The sequence below is a fragment of the Struthio camelus genome, chromosome 1, assembly GCF_040807025.1.
Source record: "Struthio camelus isolate bStrCam1 chromosome 1, bStrCam1.hap1, whole genome shotgun sequence".
NCBI lineage: Eukaryota > Metazoa > Chordata > Aves > Struthioniformes > Struthionidae > Struthio > Struthio camelus.
This window is the reverse complement of record NC_090942.1, coordinates 155,771,051-155,797,446: the sequence shown is the minus strand read 5'-3', so window position 1 is coordinate 155,797,446 and position 26,396 is coordinate 155,771,051. Positions and strand designations below refer to the sequence as shown.

At 42.2% G+C, this 26,396-nt stretch overlaps 1 protein-coding gene across 3 annotated transcripts in view; it reads right to left on the bottom strand.

Moving 5' to 3' along the window:
- The window catches only part of SH3RF3 (SH3 domain containing ring finger 3), a 261,079-nt gene that overhangs the window by 72,586 nt on the left and 162,097 nt on the right, over positions 1-26,396 (bottom strand). For all 3 annotated transcript variants that reach the window (XM_068925920.1, XM_068925927.1, XM_068925934.1), the window contains 2 exons: positions 24,550-24,825; positions 16,519-16,614 (listed from right to left, as the gene is read on the bottom strand). In XM_068925920.1, coding sequence (XP_068782021.1) covers positions 16,519-16,614; positions 24,550-24,825 — 372 coding nt within the window. The remainder of the gene's footprint in view (positions 1-16,518; positions 16,615-24,549; positions 24,826-26,396) is intronic.

Genomic DNA, 26,396 nt, shown 5'->3' with positions numbered 1-26,396 from the left:
AGAACAAACACATGGCTCGGTGAATCCCAGAAAATGTGCAGTCTGCTGCAAAGTCTGCTCAGGAGCAACGCATAACTAGTAAACTAATGGAAACTAACCTCCATATTGCTGAGAAGAAAGACTATACAAATAAATGCAGTAGCATTAAAAATAGAGGAACTCACTAAAAAGAAGTATGTTTCTGCGCTCCTCTCCGCTCCCTGAAACAACTCTAGCTATCTAGCCTTCAATTCTGAGTATGAGGACCACCTTACCCTGATCTGTCATCTCTGAATCTCAGATCTGCTGTGAGTCTTCAATGTGCCTAAGGATTTCCTTCTCTTTTCTTCCTATCTGTCCTCTGTGGACACCCTTTTTCATAATGAGATGCCTCGTGATTGCACCAAAGTTCCTTTGAAACCAAGAAAAGCAACTGAATACAGCTTTACTCCAACATCAGAAAGAGTGGGAGAATCCAGCCTCTTTTTGCTTATAAATTATTCAAAAAGCTAAATAAAAAAAAGTGCAGTCATGAATTCATGGGCTGATCCTAATTCCTTTGAAGTCAATGGCAAAACTCCAGCTGCCTTCAACAGTAGAAGGATTGGTGCCCATCTGGCACCAATTTCAGTAGCAGGAGAGTCACCGTTAGAGCCAGTCAGGAGTTCACTGACAACTGGGTTTTTCATCAGAAAATGCTAGTTCATCAGAACTGAAATCCTTCCCTGGAATATGCTAGTTTTGACAAGACATCCATCAGGAAACTGTTTCTGAGATCACGGATTAGCTAACAAACACAGAAACGACCCAGGATACAATGGTTCAGGAATTCATGTGGGTACCTGGGCTCCAGGTTCAAAGTCCCTGCTCTGAGTAATGGCAACTGGAGACCTAAAAGACGACTGCCACTATCCTGAGAGAAAGCCACTACCTGCCTCTGGCTATGCTGAGCCTCCCTCACTCCTTCTCTTCTTAAACGGAAAAACTTTGCAGCGTCGCTGTTTGAGGAATACTGTGGAAACTGGTGAAATCTCCAGAACGTGCAGAGAACAAGAATCCCTCTTTTGGTCGACCTCAAGTGGCTGGTACCTTGAGGTGCCAGTTTCGCACAGTAGTTTTAAGTTTTCCAGCCTACATGCTCAGAGATATGATCAAAATAACGCGTGGCTGCAGAGCCACAGGAACAGTCATCGCTGCACTGAGCCTGCCCCAAATACAAGCAACAGTTCATACCTCTCTCTCTCAGTACAGAATCTCATCTGCACTATGACCGAAGATGCTGGTGTTGGCAGAAGAACCTCACACAGGGTAACAGCCTAGACAGTAGGCAAGACAGCCTCACGAGCCTTCAGAGAAACAGTTCAGATGTAGTCCTTACCCCGTGTTGAGGCCTGGCAGCTATATGATTGCTGCCAGGTACTGCAAGAAAGGGAGGCCCCCTACAATAGCTTTGTGCTGAAATCCAGAAACCTTTCACTTGCAGAAACTTTCTCTTTGAGCTGTTTGGATCTTGAAACCTCAGCATGGGCTAGAAGACACTGCAGTTCCTGGAGCAGAGCTGTGCACATTGCAAATGAACAAATACCACCAATGAAGGCACAAGATCTCTTCAGAGTCAATGAACCCACCAAACTTGGAGTATTAAAGCAAATGACTCCCAAAGTAAGGTATGTGACCCCCAAATAATTATCAATGGCCTTGTGAACCAGGCAATACTACACCCGTACTGTTGTGAGAACCCTTGTCTTCTTCCTAGCTGCACTGGCCGCAAGTTACGTGGCTGTGTATAAGCCACAGGCTACTAGATGCAACACTGTGCCCTTTTGTTCATTCTCTGAGATTTGTTCTTGGAAAACAAGGCTCTGGTTGTCATGTTCAGGGTTGTGTGAAGGAAGCAACAATATCATAATTTCTTTTTTTAAGGAAAACACTTGCTTCAAACTTATGCTGATGAAGGATGAGAGAAACATTAAAAAATATATATGCTGAAGTCCTTTCTGAATTTGATTACAGGAGTGCTCTGGTGGACAATGAGAAAAGGCCCATATCATGCAATGTTACCTGCAGAAAGCATCAAGCTGGATAAACCTAAGAAGTTCTTGGAATTGCAGTACAAGAAGCACACAGGAAAGCCAAAGTCATTTTTCTAGCATTGCAAGGCTTCATCTATATTTGAGCAGGCAAGGAGTCTTTGTCAAGGTGATTTACAACTTTGTGTAGAATAAAAAAATCTCATGCAATTGGGGAAAATTAAGTTTTACTTGCTGCAACTGAAGATTACCTGTGGGGAATTGCACCCAAATAAATATACTGCTGTCTCTATCTCTGATAAAACAGTGAAATGAAAGCAAGTGCCAGGAAAATGGTTTGGTTCAATTGTTTGTAAAAGGAACTTCAAGCAGGCATCAGCACTAAAAGGTTGTGATAAACAGCCCCTTAGCCTGTGTGCGCTATAAATAGGGAAGAGCCATTTTTGAGGACAGACTGTTCTGGCTCCTGCTTCCCAGATACAAGACAGCGAAGGAATGCTGGATGTGCTACAGACAGGGCTATTTGAAATAGAATAATGTCCCATGGGACTGTATAGTTAGATATCATGTGCAGGGAGCTCCTGCTACAGCTGGCTACAAAACGGGGTTGCTTGTGGTGAAGAGTTGCACCATCAGTTCTGGGTTCACATTGCATGTTTCACTGAGAGCAGGCAACATCAAAGGATCTGAGCCACCAGCTGAGCAGAGTGATGAAAGCTGCCACTCCATCAGAGAGCTGTGTCTAGGCTTCGGATTCTCTATTTGCCCATCTGGGTGAAAAAAATGGTTCAGGACATGATGTGCTGCTGCTTCAAACAAGTCTGATAACTCCCTAGAGGGACAGTACTGAAATGTTTCTGTGAAACGGGAGGTGAATTATGTGCAAATGGCTACAAACCAGGATATGGTGATCTTCTGTGTGACAGGGAGATAGGTCTTGTCTATGTAGATAGCATTTTAAAAGAATTTTTTCTGAGAGAGGCAGGAGTTACCAGCCTGAGTTTGTGTCTCATAGTTGCCCTATCCTGCTATTAAGCTGTAAACTCTGCTTGAAATTATTTGTTCATTTAAAGTGCCTCCTTCCCACACAGATGTGCTGATGCCTGGTAATACAGTGCAGCTCTCTTTCTCTTAGTGGGAGCACTAATTTACATCCTTCTCTTCCCTGCGTAATGACAAATTTTTTACACAATTTTTACACAAGTTAGTCTTACCATGGAGAGGTTTATGCTTCTGTCATATTTGGTAAAAAGTGGGAAATAGATTGGAAAGGCATTAGGAAGGAGTGACTGTTAGACCTGGCATAATCATGTACATCTCAGTTGTTTAGAAAGCCTGAGAAAGCTCTGGAAGCTGGTCTGTAAGACAAGAAAATGTGTTTTCTGTGCAACATGATGATGTAATCAGGTTCACAACCCTCTCTCCTCATTTTCTGGAAGAAAAATCTGATGAGGCTCAACTGTGACGCGTTCCCTCAACTCTGCAAATTCTTGACTGAAAATGGTGGCATTCACCCTCACGTCTGCAGTATGACTGACTATCCCTTAACTAGAGGAACCATTTGCAGCCTTCTTTGGAGAATCAGAGATGTTAGCATACGACTGCGTACAAGGCCAAGGTCAGAGTCAAATGCTTCGCAACTGACTTGTCAGCAGCTGCAGTCAAGAAGTTCATTGAACTCTGGCTACGAAACTAGAAAACGCTGTTTGTTCAACTTCCTGAAATTGATTTCTGGTTCAGTGTGGAGGACGCGTACCAAGCTCTGTTGAGTCACGCAGTGAAACTGCTGGTACCCTTCCCTCTTGTATATGTATCTAAAGCTGGATTCATGCTCTGGTTTCTATCAAAGCGTGCTCTGCCATGGATGTCACTGTTAGATAAGTGGTATGCCATTTCATCAGCGCCAGTGAGCTCTGAGCAGATCTGTCAGGGTGCTCTGGCACATGTGTCACATTACTACAATAAAGTATGATGATTGCTGGCATTAGTCATTTTTACGACATCCATATGCAAATGTTGTTTATGTTAGCATGCTACAACTGGAAGGAATTTGGAAAACCACTGCTCTAGCCATGCTGTTTGAGTTCTGAAATGGCAAAATTAATGGACTAACAAAAAATCTGCACAGTAGGAAATCTTTCTGAAGGTGCAGAATACTGGGTGGAAAGGAGGGGTCTTCTGTTTGTGGAATTACTCAAGCTCAAATATTTTACTAACACATTCCTTTTTGAAAATGAACTGCCTTTGGTTGCACCTGTATTCTCTAAGCAGAGAGACAACTTGTCCTGAGGGAACTACAATTCAGAATTTCCTTTTGCAAACTGTGACCACACCATGCGACGTAGTCACACAGACATTTGTTAAGAATACTTTTATTATTTTTGTCATTAAACGCTGAAGAACTCCTACCATGGATCAGAACCCCATTGGGAGAAACATTATAAAAACATTGTGCAAAAAGATAGCTCTTGCTCCAAAGAAATTACAATTTAAAATGAAGACAAAAGATACCATATAGATACAGATAAAGTATAAAATGAGACAGTCTTGTCAGCAAGATGGGTAGAGAACTCGGCACACCATGTGTCTTCTGTGGGCATTATAGCAAAGAACAGTTTTAGAGAGGGGTCTGGAGAAGCAATGCTGACGCAGCTGTCCAGATGTTTTTGAAGCATTCTTCACAACACTGAGGAGCACCATGGAAGAAAATAAGAATTTCAAAATCTGAGAAAAGTGACTGGCATCGCTGGCTGATCAAAGTCAGGAGTTGATCTTTCAGTGGTAAGTAAAAGAGTGTAGGTAGAGTAAGGAACGAGTAATCAAAGGTCTGCAAATGAGGGCAAGTTGTGTGTTCAACATGATAGAAAAGGGGCAGCCGGAGGTCTGCAGAGACAAAGCGGCAGCAGATGAGCACTCTGGAGGGATATGAGGTAGGTCTGCATTTGTTAAGGAGGGGAAAAAAGGATGTTGGAATAATCAGGATAGACGATGATAAGAGTTTGATCTCTGTGAATGTTCAGCAATCAGGATCTGATGGGACCAAAGACTAGGTAGGCACACCAGCCACATGGATGAACGGAGCCAGGTATGAGGATATGATTCCAACTTACAATATCTTTATTTCTTGCCATGAAAGCACATTGAACACACTGTTACCAGTAGCCAAATGGGAACAGTCACATACACAACTGTGACAGTGCACTGCATGGAAACCTCTGGTACGTGTCGAGCAAAAGTTGCTCTATGCAAAAGCAGCCAGATGCAGCCCCAGAGTGTCACGGAGCTACCTTTGCTATGACCTTAAATCTTCTTTTTTTGAGTCAGATTCAGTCCCCAGGAGCTCTCAAGTGCCATCAGGGACATTTAAATGGCAAAAACTAGAGGTGGCACTTGAGAAGGAGCATGGCCCTGAGCAGCTGCTACAGAGAGACCCCCCCTCAAGTTGTTGTGGGGCAGAGAAACCCAGCACTGAGAGCTTGCAGACCTTGTCATGGCCCAGGAGACTGTCAGGAATGAGCCATCAAGCACCTCTATAGCCCTCCTTCCACCCCAGTAATTCATATACTCAGGGAGAGGCAGCCGCTGAATCAGTACAACCACTCTTCCGTCTCTTGAGCAAAGACCAAAGGAAGGAAAAGGCTTGTGGCTGGGAACAAGCAAGCCTAAGTACTAGACTGGAGCAAGGAGACAAGATGTCGAGGCCACTACTTCTGCCCTCAAAGAGAAAACATGTAGTCCCTCCTCCTGGGGTAGGAAAACAAAGAAAAGAGGAGACGAGAGGAAAACAATCCCCTGTAAATTCCATCCTCTGCTGCTGTGGCAAAAGCAGATTAGAGAAAAAGCAGCAAGAAGATCCCCAGCAAGAAAGACCCCACTGAGCCTTACTTCCCCACTGACAGCAAGGTGGGTAAGGCTTGAACCAGCAGCACTCTCCCTCCTCCTGCAAGGTTGCTTTCTTCTAGAGAAATAGTTGAGAGAGGCAGAGCTCCCTCTTCCCTCAGTTCCCTCTCTTGAGCCACAGAGCAAGAGAAGAGAGAGCACCTCGAGCGTGAAGCCACCACTTCCCGAATGCTCTGGTGCCTCTCCTGATTTGCCCCAAGGTTTCCAGAAAAATTCTACTATGGAAAAATTCTGTTATGGAAACCTCTCTCATGAAACTTCCTGTCAATCTGACTCAAGTGTGTCTAAACAGATTGGAGGGCCTCAAAGTCAGATTTAGAGCAGGGCACTCCTTCCAGCCTTACTGAAACTGAGGCTAATATTATTAACCTTGTTTATGGAGTACTTAGTGCTGCTTTGTCTTAAAATAATAACTTAATAAAATAATAAGATAAATTGTGGGAAGACCAGGAGGAAGAGGGGGTTGCTTGCATATAGCCCGTGTTCCTTACCTCACCGTTTTGATGCGGCGGCTTACAGCACAGTTCACCGACAGTATCGCCTACAGAATATCTGTGGGGCGAGAGTTGCTGCCTCGGTCACATTTCCCTGAGGAAAGTGTGAGCAGCCAAATGCCTTCCTTTTCTGTTTTCTCACTTTCCGTCCCTTCCCCTGCATCAGCACAGATATTCACGTGGCTGTGCAGGAAGTGGGATGAGGGAACAGATGTGACTGAAAACTAAAAATTCAAAGACAACTAAAACAAGTAGCTTTCAACAGGATGAGTTCCCTGATCCACCTCAGTGCACAGCCATGTGTCTGGTAGTCCTGGAATAAGGGAGGCAGCAGGAACATGTTGTCACAGATGAAGGAAAAGCAGGACAATCCCTTTGGCAGCAGCACTTGCTTTTGTCAGATTAAAATAACCACAGTATCACACCCAAAAATGGTGCAGCAGAACATAAGAATAAACAGTGGCTGATCTAGTTTGTAAAGGAACAAAGGAAGTAAAACCAAAATTTCTTCTACAGGATAGACCAAACACAAAGGGATGAGCATTCAAGAATCATGCGCTCTCCATGAGAAAATCTGGAAAAGATGGAAATATCCAAATTAATTCCAGCTCCCTCCCCGTTTCTCATTTTTGTTTTTAATTTGCTTGTACTGATTCCTTCTCCAGTCTTGTGAATTTAGTTGTCTTGATACTCAGCACTAACACCTAACAAAATGTTACGGGATTTGAGACTTAATTCAAGCATCTGTTTTTGGCATACATAATGACATTTTGGGGCTAAACATCAACTTCAAGTGTTATTTTTGTTGTTTGAGGAAAGCATTCAGTACACATATGCACTCCTAGGTCTCTCATGCGTGGTATAAAGAATGTTCAACCATTCCAGGAGCTGCTGCAGTAAGAAGAAGTAAGCAAAGATGTAAAAACAGTTCATAGTTTCATCCAATCAGGAAGCTATTGTTCTTGGAGCTACTGTTCTTTGAAAGCTTTAAGGGTCCAGTCTAACCACATATTTTGACTCCTCCATTAAGGCAGAATAATATTTACGTAACATGCTATCTTCGGAGAACAGAGACAAGGGAGGGCTCTAACAGGCATCCTCCAGTAAATCATACTGCATCCATTTACAGTGTTACAAACACCAGCTGTCCATCCTGTCCCTCTGCTGGAGCCTATCACACCCATAACAGGAATGGCAGAAGATAACGTGGGTCTCCACCTCCTCCAGGCCTGTTCACACGCTGATACTTTTAACAGCAGGCACACTTTTCTTTGCCAGTCCCAGGACTAGTCCTGCGGCTGATGCGTGGAAACATTTTGTCCTCTGCTCTGAGGGTGGTGGCCACCAGTACAGGGGCAGAGAAGACAGGTGATTTGCCAGAGAGCATCTCCCAAAGCCCTAACCAACTCCCGCTGTGGGTGCATTTTGATTGTTGGTTTCCACTCTTGGAGTTTTACAGAACTAGGAAAGCTCTCCAGGAAGGAAGCTAATTAAGACACGTAACATACACTAACAACAACAATAGGAAACAAAAAGAAGAACATCTGTTTGAGAAATAGTGAAATCTTTTAGGATATTGTTTTTAATCAGCTGCTAGACAAATTCAGTATCTGTTGACATTTAGCTTCTTAATATACATTCATGCCTTAGCTCTAGGTAAACGAGAAAGATTTTCTTTTCAAAAGAAAAGAGATCCCAAGAATTCAGTGCATCTGAAGCAATCTTTAGAAGCTGTCAGAGGTGATCAATGGCTGGAAAAGACAAAGCCCCATTCACGTGACTCCTCGAGAGAGGGACCAGATTACTGATGATGTGCTCTGGAGCTGCCTCAGGACCCTGGGGCAGTGTACACACTGAATGGGAAATAGCACAGATGCCCTCAGAAGCCTGTGCTGTTATTGAACCATATCACTCCAAAGTGTGATGTAACAGAAGAACATTAACTTTGAGGCAGAACCCAAACTCAGCGTAGAAATAACAGAAACAAGGTAGAATAGTATTTAGGAATGAAAAATATTTATTCAAATATATGCACACTTCAGAAGCGTTGGAAATAAAAGGAAGGGCAGACGAGTAGCACTGTATGCTACTAGCATAGAGGAAGAGGCAGCATATTTAAAACACAGCAGGGTCAGTCCCCCATCAGTTCACACTGCAGAAGGATGACAAACAGGATTTTGCAGGGGAAGTGCTGCAAGTCCATGAGTGGAGTATGGCCAGAGATCAAAGTCTTGTTATCATACCAAGAACAAAAGTCAGTGCATGTAACTTAGGTACCTAACTTAGAGTTCAATTTTAGGTACCTGGTGGGCAGCGCTTCTAGGAGGAATCAGGAATTCAGATACCCAATTCAAATACCAAAGTGCCTTTGAAAGCCTCAGGAAATGGGCTTATTTGCCGATCTTGGGTGCCTAAGTTGGCTGGACTGGAAACCTATTAATAGCCCTGCAGAGTTATTTCTGCAAAAATAAATCTAGGAAATTAAGATGTTACTAACAGGGGGCAGGAGGAGAAGGTGTTCCTAAATGTGACAGCTGACCAATTTCTGGTTCAACAGTCTCTGACACAATAAGACGTACTCATAGTTTGAACGTGGTTTTGATTGATAGAAAAATTGATCCTAACGTAGAAATCTGAATTGAACTTAATTATGAGTTCATTCATTTGAAAGTAAATACAAAGACAAGCAAGAGAAGACCTGTAACTAAGACTGTCAATTTCAAAAAGGCAGTTTTTCATAACCTATGGCAATGTCTACATTTACGTGCTGCTTCACATCACAGGTGTCATGACTGGGCTGGAAAACTACTCAGATGTGACACGACTCCCACGTACCTCTGTACTCAAATTTCCTTTCTGTGGCGCCTACCTGAGACACTCCTGGGACATAAGTGAAGCATGCTCCCAGATGCAGACACCAGAAAACAATCCTGCATCCACTTGTACAGATGTAGCCTAAGGGGAGTGATTATACAAGGTCTATGGCGCTGAGGAGCTAAGCTAATCTAACTCAGAGGGAGCCTGGAATTTGTCTAAGTCAAAAGGTGACAACGCCAGGTGAATCTGTATCCTGAAGATGGAGGAAAATCTTACAGAAACTGTAGGAAAAATCATCTCAAGAAGGATATTAGAAATTAACAGAGAACTTAAAAAGAATGGAAAGAAGGATGGATTAGCAAGGAAACTTGTGACTTAAAGGTAAAAAAAAAAAAAAAAAGAATTGCCCAAAGTCATACTGATTTACATTTTACATAAGATATTAAAACAAAGAGCAAAAAGTTCTTTATATATATAACCAAAAAAAGGAAAGAAAAAATCAAGCTATTATGCAGGTGGGACAGGAATTAAAAATAATGTATATGTTACTCCCAAACTAGTGAAAATTGTACACCAGAAAAGAAATTTTCCAGTAGCAGTATGAGATGCAAATACATGAACAATTGTGAAGATAATTTTTGACTGGCTTATGAAAGGAATTGTATATTACCTGGTTGTCCACAATAGCTAAAGTCTTATTATGCAGAAATGACTGTCCTGTGCTGTTACTAGTAAAGAGAAATATGTATTAAAGAGCGACAGCCTGCACTAAGAACAAATGCTATTACACAGAAATCCCAGAACTGTGGAAATATCTTTCATTTGGCCTATACCATTCTCATGTGGAGAGCATGAGTTTTCAATGGCAACACTTCTAAAACAGAATAGGAAGACTGGTACATGGTCTATACATTTATATAAGCTACAGAGACTGAAATTGGCAAAAACAGTGAAAACAGCACACTGAGAAGATGGATGTATTCCAGAAATGTGCAACAGACACTTACCTAAAGTTTTCCCTAATGAATAGCATGACGTTTGGATGTTTAATCTACTTCCCTCTTCCGACTGCTAATATTCTTAGTTTTGCTTACTGGCACGGCATCATAATTATTTCAAGTTCTTTACGTTATTTTACTTTGCATGTGTGTGGCAAAACTTTAAATCAATGAGTTTTATCCATGGATTGATGTGAAAATAGTAGTAGGGGTATACATTCCTACCACAGTCCCTCTTGCAGCCTACAGCACAACTTCTGCATGTTCTACTTTGAATGAGAAACATGGAAAATACAGATTTTATACCACATTCACATAGAAACCTGGTACTAAAAAGTGTCATTGGAATATTCTATCCCATTGTATGCAAGAGGAAAACAAGCAGCATCAACTTTTAAAATACTATGAATATGCAAGAATGAAAGTCTTAAAACAATGCAATTATGAAATTTGAAAATGCATATCAATAACAAAGCTTTTCAATAGAAATTAGCTGAACACCTCTTAGAGCTTACGTTATTGTCAGCTTAACAAGATTCTTATTCCATTATTATCTGACACACGAAAGGAGAGAGGGAATAGAAAAAAAATCAATTTTAGTGTTAATGGATATAATTCTTAACTCATTAGTGTTACACCTACTTACTACTGGGATAAATTTGCTCCTCTGAGATTTTAGTAAGTCAGCTTTTCTGAAATCATCTACCATTTCATTCTATCCACCTTTCAAGAGCTTCCATTTTTATTAGCATGACATGATATTAGCAAGACTAAAATGAGACATTTTGACAGTCCTGAAAGACAGAGATTGTACTTTCTTTTTGGAAAGGACACCAAACAAACTTTACTCCGACGACTGTCTAATGCTTCTATTTTTTTTGAAGGATGTCCTAAAGACACTGAAAGGTGCAGAAAATGCTGCCATAGAGACCATGCATATATAAATGAAAGGTCAAACATCATTTTGAGAGACTCATAGGTATCTGTCTGTCCTGCAGCTGAAGAGAGGAGCCAAAAAGATTTAGGAGAAAAAAGAATGTAGACAAGCAGACAGGGTGATCATTATTTATGTTGTTGAAAATGATCAAAACATCTAACACACACACACACACTCCTAAATTTTCAAAAATATAACTGCTATGACTGCCACTGGGAACACCAAGAGATTTGAAAAAAGCTAAGCTGGGAATCGGCATATAGAAAAAAATACAAAATCTGCCATGCAGACTGAACACCAGACTGTGGGCCACACCACCAGGAAAATGTCTAAAAAAATCCCAAAGTTAAGCATTAGCCGGCTGGGCTATAGGAAAGACTTCACTCGTTGAGAGTGATTCTCTGAATCTCCTTCTTAGAGTAGATATTCTGATGCTTCAGAATGAACACACACACACACGCAGGCACGCGTGCGCACACACACATACTGAACTGTTAATCGTTTGCCAACTGTTAACCAAAAATTCTGCTTGGAACAGGGGTCTCTGTAACACCATTTTACGCCCATGTCCAGGATCGTGGCAGATATGCTTGGGTACCCCTGTATGGGTTAAACTGTTCTAAGATAACTGGGAGATCAAGCGGTACAGCACAACATCATTAAACGTGGTGTTCTGCAAAGCTAATTTTGTCATGCAAAAATCACTGTTTCCTTTAAGAACTGCATCTGGCTTTGGCTTCTTCAGTCTTTACCCCTTTGGCTGAATCCTTTTTAAAAACTGACTTGCAAGAATTCCTCCTCCCCTGGGTCTCATGGGAGCCTTCTGGATCTATGCTACAGGGCACTGACACCATCAGATATGCCCCTTCTCCTCCTCCCCTCTCTTTCTCCTAGACCCCCCCTTCCATCTTTTTTTCTTTTTAACTGTGAAAAACAGAAGGTCCCCATTACTCTGCTTTGTGGCTCCGTAAAAAGAATTTTAAAACTCCTAATATTATTTAATCACAGCTTTCAGTGCCCCGCTGCAGTAAAACATAACAATGGGCTGGCAGTTCATCAATAGTAATTTGCTGATATTTTAGTCACAGTAGCGCTGGACATAATTGCCCTGCTCTGCCGCTGACTCCATAAAATTTCTTGATCTCGGTCAATACTTCTTTGTAATGGGGCTACAGTGAGAATCTTTGGTCTAACAACTCAGCTTTGTAATTTACACTTCCCGACTATTTGAGCAGGATTCATCCGTCCAGTTAGTCGGCATACTATTGTCCCCAGTTTCACTCCTGTATATTTAAATTTATTTGGATACACTATGTTCTTCATTATCCTCAATTTTACACATTAAAGCACAACGCTTCACTTCCAAACAGAGATAATAGCAGTTATTAAGAAAGAAGGAGCTAACTCGAAGACAGTAAAAATAAGAGAAACTTAGGACTTTGAATTCCTTTGAGGTCCGAAGTCTTCCCAGCAAGAGCAGGATTTCAGACCACACAGATTATTAATAAGAAGTTTATTGCAGGACAGAAGGCACCTTGAGAATTAATTTGATTACGTTGCCTTTTTTCTGTAGACAAATTAAAACATAAATTATCACCCCAACTGACTTCTCCTGGCGATGAAGGACAACAACAAAATAAGAAAAAAACTAGCGTAAATTCTCACTGACAGAACATACTGTGTGTGAGACTCTGTAAAGTCACCATTGTGAGCTGCAAATATTTATTACTTATACTATTGTAGCTCCCCTCAGTTTGGGGCAGAGATAACTCTACAGAGACAGGAAAAAGCCTCTCCCCAGAGAGCTCTCAGACAATGTCACAGATTGGGTGGCTTTGCAGGAGGCATGCAAGTACCCTTGCTGGATACTTAAGGAATAAGATACAGAAAACTTGCCACATTATACCAGATGTTATATGGCGACGTGGACAAATGTACATAACAACACTGAGACATGGATGTTTCTAAAACACCACAGAGAGCAAATATATTTTGATATCTTTGTCTAGCTTTTTGTGCCACTGCTCTGTGAAAACACAATCTTGCTTTAATAAAGTGGCCTTCACAGGCACAGCAGAGTCCTTTACAGAAGCGGACCACTGTAAAATTCAGTAACGCAGGGTGGAAAGAAGATGAAGGAAGCCTAAGAAGACACTGCAGCCTTTTATGTTGGCCAATTGACAAGCTCAAGGGCTGGAGGCCAGTGGACCCCTGATTACGAATTTTCTAATTACTTGCTCTTCCTGAGGGGCACCCAGAAACAGGTCAGGCAGCAGCAGCGGCACTGCAGTTCATCCCTCCTTCCCACCCCACTGTGGCTTACAAATGCATATGTTTTGTAACAAAGTACTTGCAAGAGCCTTTCTTCCAAGTAGCCATGTGTGGGGTGCGACAGAACATTTCCACAAAAAATATCTCACCAAAGGTGGGGCAGAACAAATACTATACCCCCGGTCACAGTTCTGGCATGCCCTTCTCTAAGATCCCTGAAGAAATCCGCTAGTTATTCTAAGGCCCCGAGTGCAGCAGTGAGGCTCTTGTTTGTCCCATGGCGGCAGCTGGAGACGCTAGAGCCTGCCATTAGAGATGGACTAGGGGCTGGAATCCACTCCATCCACAGTGAATGACTTTGGAGCTGACTCCATTCAAAAGCCCATCCGCTTTGGCCAATCAGTTCACACACGTGAGAGACGACCATGCAAGCTAAGCTTTGCTTATTCTGCACGTTTTGCCAAGATTTTCAAAACCACTTAATGGACTTGGACACACTCAAGGAGTGTTTTTAGATTCAAGTACCATTTGTTTAATGGAATTATTTTATAAACATTGATGCTGAGATTTTCAAAGCTATTTCAGGCTTTGGCCCACTGATTCCTCTTAATCTTTAATATAAAGTAACATCTGAACCTGGCAACCGTGAGATACTTGCAAAACTCCAACAGTTGCATAAACTCATTTCATAGTCAGAACAAGGCCTCCATTCCCCGGGATACAGATGAAACAGGTGGTTGATGTTTGTATCTGGAGGATTATTTCACATTGGCTTTACAAACCACGGTACAAGTCTTCATGCCCACGTCATCCAAGTATTTCATTTGAAAAGGCATCTCAGCCTCCTGACGTGAAATTGATATAGATAAATATATGTATGTGTATATACAGATATATATTTATGCATACAGTTATATGCATTTTCTATATATGAATGTGTATACACATACACATTTATATGCATATTAGTTTCCCTTGGTCCTGTGTGCCCTGCTGTTTGCATCTGCTTAGAAACTTCCAGCATTGCTGTTTTGACTCTGCACAGTGGTATCTCTTGTTCCTCCACGGCTGCTTGGGATGTGCTACCGCTTGGAGAACTTCCATGAGACAACACTGCACACATTCCCAACAGGCTGTTTCTCTGAGGCTTGGAGCCCTTCATCCTAAGAGAGCGGTAATTAAAAGAAACAGATATCCAGGAGTGGGAGAAGGATCAGCAGACTCTACAGTGTATACACAGTGCAAGTACATATGGCCTGCAGGCAAAACTAGAGTTGGGGAAAGGTGGCAGGGTGTAATAGTGGCTCGTGGCACAGAGGTCCCCATTTCACTCTTTCTGTAGCAAGATTCAGGACAGTCATATTGCAAAACAGAGGACAGGAAAGAGGACAGAAAAGATGAGATGTGGGAGAAACCTCGGTCTCCCATATAATCACAACAAACTGAGAAGGTCTTATGCAAGCAGAATAGAAGAAAACTTGTCATTAACTTATGAAAGGCAGCTGGTTTCCCAATAACAGCTCCTACACATTCTGGTTTTAATATTATTGTTCTTGTCAACTGTGGGAATGCAATATAGATATAATGGCAGTTTATTCCAAATTGGTCATTGTTGGAGTTAATAATTAGGCAGTCAAGCACCAATTATCTCTGTTTTGTCTCAAATCATTAACTAAGAAATTTGTAGAAGTAATTTGGAGGAACGCGTTAAAGCTGCACACAGTAGGGTGGGATCTGCTGTTCGCACAAGAGGTACATCGCTCTAAAGAGTTACACCAGCATAAACCTCAGAGCAGGATCAGGCCAATACTGTTGTATGGCTCTGGGACCTCTCCATATCAGATGCAGGGTGGCAGCACATTGCACTTGGAAAAAATACGCACATGTGTGGTGCTTAGCAGTTCTTTGCACCACTGGTTCATCCCTAAAGGAGGAAAACTCCCCAAGAGCATTATCTGGAGCTCAGAGAGCAGAAAAGCTCTGACAAGGCCATCATGAGTGCGCCTTCATGTAGTGGTCACTGGAGCTCTTCTCCTGAGTGGAAACAGGTGGCAAAATGGGACTGCTCAGAGGACACAAGACCTAAGTGTTTACTCCGAAATAAAAGTCTCACATGAAAATGACTTAAGGAAAGTGCTCTCGACAGGGACACTCTCTAAGACTTCAAATATAACTGAACTGTGGAAGACAGCCAGCTAAAATAATGCTGCAGATCCAACATAAAGCAAAGCAGAAGGATTCCGACCTCATGTGACACTCCCAGAATAAAAACCAGACAGATGAGAGCCATCATTGATAGGGAAAGGTCCAAAGAGCCCACCTGGGGGCCCAGGTGCAAAGGCTGCCCTTATAACCCAATCATTGCCTTCCCCTATTGAGGCAACTACACTAGGTGTGCTTTGGCCAGGGCACACATTGGGCAAAATTTTCCCCTAGTGTAAGTCAAAGGGGTTCTGTGGGAATCAGCAAAATTAGGCTGAGCTACAGGAGATGAGAATCTGGCCCAGGGGTAAGAGACTTGGGCACAAGGGTTGAGCTGTCAGGGCTCCCGCTGGGGCAGTGGACATCTGAAGAGCCCCCTCTGAAGAGCTGTACTTTCCAAGCACAGCTGAGCCAGCCCAGCTGCTCCTCATGTGCTCTCTAACACCAACTGGGAGAGCAAAATGTTTGCTGAGAATGCAAAGAACGGGAAATGCCGCGGCCAAGGGAATGCAGGGAGATGGAGAAGGCATACTATTCTTCTAAGGTGAGTGAAAAATGAGGCTGCACAGTGAAATCCACTATTGTGATCATCTTCCTCTATTTTCCATATATATAGTGGAGATTACACACACACAAAAAAAAAACACTAGATGGGAAGCCTCCAGCAGTTCATAACATATGTTTCACTGTCTGCTTTAAATAAAATGGACCAAGATGAGAGTGTATTCACACAGTGCCTTAGAGCAAGGCACCAAAAAGAAATCCTTTTGCAGTTATTGAGTATAACTTCTCTTTCTCATTTAAGCATCTCCCAGGTTATCCTGCTCTTGTGGATGCTGAAATAAACACAGGAGGCCAAGGAAAGCACACGCGACCTGTCATGAACTTACCTCAACATAGAGAATTGGGAAAATGCCAATCTTGTCTCCCAGCATTCCTTCTGCCCAGTTGTCATCTACCCTCCTGATGACCGTCAAAATTTCATCCTAAAATCAGAAACGTACAAAATACATAATCAGTTTTTTCTACAGAGAGAGGGATGCCAGTTTTTACAATTACCCACATGACAACTTAGGAAGAGGAACAAAGACAACCATAAACCATATAAAAATGCTCCCTGAATCTCGAGCCAGCAGCGCCCCAAGCCTGTCCTCTGAAGTGCATTAAAGTGACTTGCAGACAGCTGCAGTCCGTGCAAGCCACCAGCAGCTCCAAAGGCCTGGGCAGAGCAGGTGGGAACAGGTAACTCCTGTTTTCACTACAGGGACAGGGAGAATATTTGGACCAGGAGGTAGTCTTTAACCCAAAAGAGAAATTTCTTTAGCATGAACCAGCCCCTGCGGTGGCTGCTCCAGAAAAAATTCAAAGGGAATTCCTAGCAGAGCACAGGTAGATCTAAAAACATGTCCATCATGAAATGTAAGGTTTAGCACAAAGTGCCTGGCATCTAGCCTGCACTGCTGACACACTGAATTTCATTTTTGTTTTGGTTTAGTTTTGTGAAAAAATGTTAGGAGGCAAAAGAGTAAACCATGTAAAAAGGCAAGAACAATAATAATGAGAAATAACCTGCATTCAGCTGTTGAGTCAGCTTCAGTTCAGACGAAAGTTAGTTTTGCAAAACCAATGGCATTTTAATATTACAGATAATCCAAGCGATGCTACGCAAATCTCAGCTGAAGATGCCCCTTTTTGTGATTATAAAACCTGAGATTAAGAAAAGTATAAACAAACAAGTTTCAAACTGTTCAAAGGTTCTCTTGAGGGAATAAAAACCTAAAACACGCCAGTGATTAGAAAAACTCACACCACTTGAAACAAACCCTGAGTTACTCCTGTTTGAGCTGCTTAACTCACCAACTGATTTGTGCTATCGTATCTGTTTGCTTGGGTTTGTCACAATAAACTAGGACGTGAAGGAGCACCAGTTGTTACGAATAACTGCTGGAAAAAAACCCTCTCTCCACGGTACCATTTGGCATACTAAGATCCCATGAAGTGTTTCCTATGGAAAGCAGTGGGATGAAAGAAGTTGTAAAGTTAAGTTTGCTGGTGTGTCATTTATTTCCTTATTGCTTCCAACCTTATTCCATTCCTGTGCAGAAATTAAAAAATTATATAAAAATCTTCCTCCAGAAGGCTGAGACAGTTCTCTGCCCTTCTTGTTTTATTTTCACCACTCATTAGTGTTCTAGGAAAATAAAAGCACACTCATCTACATATGCTATCCAACCCTCCACGTTAATAATCTATCCATGTTAGCTGTTCAGGCAAGGGGAAGGTTTTTTTGCAGCTACTTCTCACAGAGGGAGAAAAAAAAATCCAAATTCCTGAACTAGAATGTATTGACAATGGTTTTAAATTGATAAAAAATGACCAGAGCAGTGATGTACTTTGCAGTTTTTGAACATGTTCATTTTGAACATGTGCATTTTGAAATCGTTTAAACATTTCCCTTGATTTACTCATCTCAATGATCCATTATGGGAAAGATAATAAAAACAGCCACAGACTGAGTCCTTTAGCTATTTATTACAGCTGGAAGGATGCAAGAAGAATTTGTGCATTTAATTTCCTGAAGAAATGGATAGTATTGCCTTCCAAAGCCCTGTCTGCATGGACCATTTTTGATCTGTGTAAAGAACTGACAGTAATATGGCTCTGTACAGTTTCCACGTGCTCTAACAAAAGACCAATTATCATAAATTTGGAATCTAGGTAAAGGGGATAAATGAGGAAAATAGAAGATTGAATTGCTTCAATGCCATGGGTGTTTCTATCTTCTATATTTGTTCAGCTGTTTTCTTAAGAGACTTTTTCTAAAACCTAAAGCGTGAAGAGTCTACACTTTCAAGGAGATATATATATATATGTGTGTGTACATATAAAAATAAAAAATACGTACGTAAACACACATATGCATATCTATGTACACACACACACATATAAGATTAGGTATTAAGAAAATTCTTTCTAACTGTAAAAACACTGAAGTGCTTGACTAGATTTCTTAGAGAACCTACAGAATCTTCTTTCCTGGAGCAGGCTGGGCAAGCAGCTGGCAGGAAAGGTTTATCCTGAGTTGATGCAGCTCTAGGATGGGGCAGGGAAAGGGTGACCTTTCAAGATACCCTCCAGCTTTATTTTCAATAGACTTATGATATCGGGAGGTGCATTTCTGCATACTTATTTTAGCTTGGCTGTGCCAAGTTTGGCTGCCAAATGTGGTCATGTATGAGACAATCAGATAGCTGCACATCAAGAGACATGCTGACATTCAAGATGCGTATCTTTGTGGGAGAGCAAAGTGCAAATCCTTGAGAATGTTTCTCATTACGGAATTCTTTTTCAGAAGGATGTTGAAAAATTCCAGGAATTACAGCAAATCCTGAAGCATCACTGGAATTCTTTATTAGTTGAAAGTTTCATTGAATTCAGAGCCCACAACATTGTTCTACACACTGGGCTGGCAAAAATTTCAGCATGAACTATTTCAGTACCTTAAATTAGTTGGATAGCAGTGCTACCTATAAATTCCTAGAAAGGTTCCCAAAAGGATCATGAATAGTAAAAAGCCACAGAGCTCTTGGCATGCCACTTAAACCTTCTGAACTTCACTATTTCACATATAGTGAATTGATTTCCAGACAACATAAATGAATCCAAGCCTAAAATCTCATTTCAAAAGCCAATGGTATGTACTATAGACACCTTGTGACCTTTTTTTTTTTTTTTTTGCCTGTTGCTGAAATCTCTCTAATTATTTGCTCTCTCTCACTTGCTGAAGTCTCTCTATTCATCAGTGCCTGGCAGCCTCGCCAAAGGCACGTAGGACCTGCAGTTGCAGTTTATAACCATTATCAGAAGGGAAGCCAAAGATAAATCACTTAAAAAACAATCTCATTGATGGAGAAATGAACCCTTTTGTTGAGGAAACAGCACAAAATTGTGTCCAATAACAGACATGATTCACAGCCTGATTTTTACTCTCGTCGTTAACTGCCATTAACGAAGCACTACAAAGCAGATGCATTTGCGGCTCTGCAGAGATAACAACTCCATCTAGTGCACTGGGGAGATTTCAGTGATGGCAGAAAGGCAGCACCGCGTGGCGCTCTGTGCGCCTGCCGACGACACTTGCCAGCTGGCACAAGAATCCCAATAGCTGGCTACCACAATGACAGTCCCACTGAAAAGCAAATGCCACTTGGATTGAAGGCTAAAGGGCTGGGATGTCACTCTGTAGTGATGAACTGGTATTGGAAGTGATAGTTCCAAGACTGGCACAAAACTTGTTAAACACTGCCGTGGGCTGGGAATAAAAATGTCGGAAAATGAAGGAAATAACGAGAGACTGATGTGATTAAAAATGTAACGAGCAATAAAGCACAGGAAACAATTGACGCTACCTTGACAGCTTTAAAACTCATCTACCACTGAGACACAGCCTTCGAAGGGCCACGTGAATTCATGCATGCAAAGGGTGGTCAAGCACAAAAATAAAACTGAGGGCTACATTTGGACACAATCTAAGCCTGGAGTAATTACACAGACAGACAACAATGCAGTTACACTAGATTTGCACTACTGCAGCTGAGAGCAGAGTCCTTTTGTGCATGGCTTATACCAGAAAACCTAGTCCAAAAAAGGATGGGTCATTTTGTAAAACAGAGACAGCATGAGCCCCGGCTCATACTGTGGTGCCATATAAGAGGACATTAGAAAGCTGTGTTAAATGAGTATATCTCAGAGGCATGCAATGAGACTCTGTAGGCCACATGCTGATTGCAACCATGCTCGTGATAATCAGGAGTAACACTTCTGCAGCTGCTGGAGTTAAACTGGTACAAAACTGACATGAAACTGGAACCAGTCATTACAGAGAATAAAATAACTGCTAACTGACTGATTTCGCTGATCCATGCCAAACCCTGAGGAAGAGTACATAAGTTGCAGATCCAGGATGTTTCAGAGGGGGAGGCACTGGGGGGACCGATGCCTTTATACACGGGTAATTCGGGAAAAGGAGTTAGGCGGTGCAGTCCACATGGTGTAAGAGAATGACAGATTGGACTTCGGTTCATCCCACTGGATCCTCACGATGGAAATTGCCCAGTTTTATATTTACAGCCATACATACAAAATTATTATAATTATTATTATTAATCACAGAATGATTGAGGTTGGAAGGGATCTCCCGAGATCATCTAGTCCAACCCACCTGCTCAAGCAGGGTCACCTAGAGCACGTTGCACAGGACCCTGTCCAGACAGCTTTTGATATCTCCAGGGAAGGAGACTCCACAACCTCTCTAGCCAACCTGTTCCAATGCTCTGTCACCCTCACAGTAAAAAAGTTTTTCCTCGTGTTCAGATGGAGCTGCCTGTGTTTCAGTTTGTGCCTGTTATCTCTTGTCCTGTCACTTAGCACCACAGAGAAGAGTCTGGCCCCATCCTCTTGACACCCTCCCTTCAGATACTCGTATACATTGATAAGATCCTCCCTCAGCCGTCTCTTCTCCAGGCTGAACAGGCTCAGCAATCTCAGCCTTTCCTCATAGGAGAGAGGCTCCACTCCCTTCATCATCTTGGTAGCCCTTCCCTGGACTCTCCCCAGTAGCGCCATGTCTCTCTTGTACCGGGGAGCCCACAACTGGACACAGTACTCCAGGTGAGGCCTCCCCAGGGCTGAGGAGAGGGGCAGGATCACCTCCCTCCACCTGCTGGCAACACTCTGCCTCATGCACCCCAGGAGACCATTGGCCTTCTTGGCCACAAGGGCACATTCCTGACTCATGCTTAACTTGTCCACCAGGACTCCCAGGTCCTTTTCCGCAGAGCTACTTTCTAGCAGGTCTGCCCTTTTAACTTCAGAGCTTTCTAGCTACAGGAAACAAAAAAGGGCAAATGACAGAAGCCCTCTGCAGCGTCAGTGTAAAACAAACTTCATTTTCTTGCATTCCACCTCTGGAACAACACAACTTTTTAATTTTGAAAAAAATAATAGTGAGAGGGAAACCCAAATATCGTTCCTTTGCTTTTCCTTCAGATATTCTACAGATATTCTACAGATATTCTAATATCCTTCAGGTAGTCTGACGGCATCATAACAAAGAGGATGGAAAAAAAAATGAAGTCCAGCCAAGGAGTAATAAAACATAATGATATGGAAGACCCCTATATTTGACTTCACTTCTTGCAGTTTTTCCTGCAAGGGAAATCCTTCTTTATTACAAGTGTACAAGTAAAGTCCAGTTCTAAATGTCTCATGGCTTTAAATGAGCTGCAGGACTACAGATAGGTTACCCTAGTTTGTCTGAATGATGTGCTGATGCAACTCCTCTACCGGAGGAAAGAACAAAATAGTGTAAATGAAAATGAAATCAAGTCCAGCATCTTCAGATACAAATAGAGACACTGAAATGATGAATATTACTCTGAGTGACGAATCAAATCCACAGCAATGCAGTGCTCATGACTCTACAAAGGAACCGACTACATCAGCAGATCATCGAAAATCTGAGCTAAACAGCAACCTTCATCAGCAAAAGTGACAGCTAAAATTAGCATTGAGAAAACTGATGAAAACATGACTGTAAGGTCCTGAGATGAAAAATAGATTATTCACTGTCAGAGAGAACAGTAGGCAAGACATAAAAACAGTTACAAGGTGACAGTGCATATAGTGGAAGGAACTGAAGAAGAAAATAGCAAAGTGAAATAAAAACCCCGTGGGGAAAACACAATCATCAGGGATAAAAGGATGGAGAAAGTAACATGAGGGCAAAAAAAGGAAAAGAGGGATTGAGAGTAGAGTTATACAGCAGCAAAAAATGCTGCATGTGAGAAAGCCATTGGACACTCAAGAAAATGAGAACTATCAGCATACAAAGGCAGTTATTGTAAGAAGGGTAATGGCACCAAATATACCAAACACAAAGGTGTCTAAGGAAAGACCTGCCTTAACAAAAGAGACTGCAGCCAACTGCCATACAAATTAAGTTGCTTAGATCATGCAAGCAATGAATATCTTAAGGAGACCAGGAAGAGTGCTTATCAAATATGCTGCCATCATTACCCCTGGGCAAACAACGGAAAACAACACACCAGCAAATATATTTACTAACAGTATGTCAAAGGTAACTTCTGGCTAAGTTTCTCTTATTGCATAGCTACTACTTCTCATTGAGCAGCCATCTTTCTCGGAGAGATTCACAGCTCCGGGGAGGCTGGTTAGTCACAGCGCTCGCATTGTTTGCGATCATCAAACACGTTGCTTGCTAGGGAGCAAAACTGCTTACAAATCTTTTGTTAAATAAATATGAGAAAGTATATATTCTAGGAAATTGCATTCTGCTAGAAATGTTGCACAAGCAAAAAAACGTTACATTTGGTGAGAAAATTATATGCTGTGTATAATTCATTCAGCTATAATAAGTAGCCTCAAAACAGGAGGTCAGTAAAACCCTGGTGAAGGATATTTTTATCATCTCTTTCATATTCATTTCCAGCATAACTGTTATTACTTTATGTGATACTATAACAGCCATAGACAGCTGAGTAAAACACAAAATGACAATGAACAAGTTCTCCATGGCATTCAGTGCCATAAATTAACATTAAGAGATATGCTTTGTTTTAGTATGGGTTTCTTGATATCCATGAAGCCCATCTAAGGTCAATACAAATCGCTAGGAAGGCGAAGGAGAAAGGGGAAGCAGGGAGGGAGGTGGGGGGAGAGAGAAAACATGACATTTTAATTCCAGTGGAACGTACAATATCTCAGTTTTCTCTCATTGCAAATGGAATTTTTAAAACATTTTGGTTTACAAAAAAAACCCAGCATTTTTTTAAATGTCTGGTTTTAAAAATGTTTATGTTCTTAAAATAGGAAACACTGTGATATATGACAGTAGTATATTTCAATTGCTAATTGATATACGGTATGAGGCAATATATACTTTCAGGCTAAATGGCATTTTAAAACAAAATCCTGAAACATCTGATTCAAGAAGGCACATTAAGAGACACATTTCCATTTGATTTTTTCTGGAATCGAGTCATTCTTGCAGAACATTTCAGTGCAGATGAATATACAATTTTTAGACAGAAAAAAGTGTTTAGCCAGTACTCGTCGTAGATTTTTCACCGTATTTAAATTAACCTTGCTGCATAACACGCCAGGTATCTCAGTGCCTTGTCCTTGAGACAAAACGGGAGCACTTTGCTGACGAGGACAGCGCAGCGCTCGCCCCGAGGCGAGTCCCGGTCCTGTCCTGCGTGCCAGCCACGGGATGCCTGCTGCGTGCAGACCTGCTGAACCAGAGGCGCCCGAGGCATTTCGGGGGCCACAGGGCAGGCTCTGCCTCTGCAGCAAGGAGGATTCACAAGGGAAAAGGAGTCAACGTCCTTCAACACCTTACGTAAGGGGAGGATCTCACTCAGCAAGGAAAGCCACCCCCATCAGCCTGTCCCCGGTCAGCAGCCTGAGCTCAAGGACTTCAATTTTCACGTACAAGAAATAGAGTAGCTGAGATAAACAAACCTAACACGGGACCCTGAGCCGCACTGCGCTGCCACTGCACCCGCACAGACCCACCGCGGGAAACACCAGGCCATCCAAAAGGGGCCTGGAAGGGGCAAAGGGTCGAGGGGCCCTGCCTTCGGCAAGGGGGCACACCGGAAAGGGAAGGGGCGGAAGGGAGGAGAAGACAGCAAGGAGCGCATGGCCACCGCTCCACGAGCAGCATGTCCGGCCGCTGCCCGTGCCCCGGGAAGGGAGCTGCCGGCAGAGGATGGGCACGTGTACCCCAGGGCCAACGCTGCCCTGCTTCAGGCTCAGCTGCCTGCACCCCGCACACCCCCTTGGGGCACGTGGCAGCGGCCTCCCACATGCTTTCTCTCAAAAAACACCTCCCTCACCTTGGTAAAGGTCAGGCAGTCCTTGTCTTGATCTTTATCCTTTATTTCAAAGTCGTAAAGTGCTTTGCCCTGAGGTGGAGCTTGCGGGAGGGGCTTGATACACTGGATGTAGCTGGCGGGGAAGAAGCCGTGGTTTCCATTGAGCTCCCCGTGGTACCAGTTCTCGTCCACCTTGCGCCGCAGTATGATGATATCCCCCTTGTTGAACTTGAGGTCTCCGGGCTCTTTTCCCTCATACGTGTAGAGAGCTTTGCCATAGGGCAGCTGAGAAGCACTCTGAAAAAAATGAAACAAGCAACAACTGTAAGCAAACTCAAACCAGCACCGCTTTCCTTCTTCAAATCCCCTTCAGCTGGGAGCAAACTGGTCATCAGTGACTAAATTACCCCAGTGACTGCAGCCTACTCCTACATAACGCCATTGAATGGGTCTTAAGTAAAAACAGAGATGCTGCTGTGAAGAGGGACTACAGTCTTCTAGAAGTTCACCCGAAACCCCCAGAATCTCTCACACATCCAACCAGTGTCTGTTAATTTGCAAAATATATTATGGAAGCAGGAATTTCTGATTAGACAAGTAAAATGTGACATATCTAAAGATAAAAGAATGTCTAAAGTTAAAATGCTAATAAAATAATGAAAACAATAATAACTAGTAGTCCATTTAATTTTAGCCCATTTTTAATAATAGTAGCCCATTTAATTTTATTCTAAAATAAAATCATAAAACATTTGGCCTTCAGGCTCTCTTTGGTTTCTAAAGCATAGCACGATAAACAAAACAAGTTTGAAGATTCACATGATTTTAAAAGTCGGCAAGTTGAAAATTGTTCATTCCGTTTGTTTGAGCTTTTTTGAGTTTGAAGCTTTTAGTTTAGCTTTTGATTTTGTAACCAAATACTTCTTACTTCTTTCAAAATCCCCAAGTCTCATGCTGTTCATTGAGGGCTACTGTAAACAGTTATAATATTCTTTGTTGCTTCTGAATTAATGTCCCCAAGGAAAAAGCAGAATAGATAGAATGCATCAAATCATTCTCTTAGAACTAAAAAGAGCACCGAGACTTTCGCTCTCATCAAAATAAATAAATAATTTTTAAAAAATCACTGCATAAGGGTAAAAAAGCCTAAAAAGTGAATTGTTCAGCATGGAAGAGAAGAGAATTCTGTTTTAATGAAAACTACCTGATTGCGCAGAAATCTTCCCACAGCTTATTTTGGCCTAGTGCAGGATTGTTTCACTCAGGCTGTGACTGCGTGGATAATTTTTGGGGGGAAGTGCCAGTTTATTCAGCCCTTGCCCTCCCACTCCCTGGACGCTTGCTCCCCTTCCTGCCGCATCCCGCAGACCAGAGAGTATCTGTGTTGGACACAGCTGCCGGTTGGTTTGGGGACTATGGCACAGTGTCCTATAATAGCTCCTTAATAGACAGTGTGACCCACTGGGGGGCATTGGGGGTGACTGGGGGAGACAAGGTGCAGCTCTGCGTTATCTTATGACATTTTTAATGTTTTTTAGCAAATATCAGCACAAATATGTAGCAGCATGTGCTATAGAGAAAGTAATACTTAATGGGGCACTATAAAGTCAGCCTTTCATGAAAGTATTTTTTAGGCATGTCTTTATAAATATGACATGGTTTTCTGTTGCTTATATACGCCTAGGAGTTGCATACTGTACACTGGCTGTCAGTGGGGTGTCCTGCAGGGGCAATGAAAGTGAAGAGTATATTTAATAAAATAGCCTGGTATTTCCAGGGTGTTTCTTGTGCCTGCAGTTCTGGATGGCATCTTTCCTCATCATTCGCGTGCATAAGAACAGCAACAATACTTTCAGTAGGGACAAGAG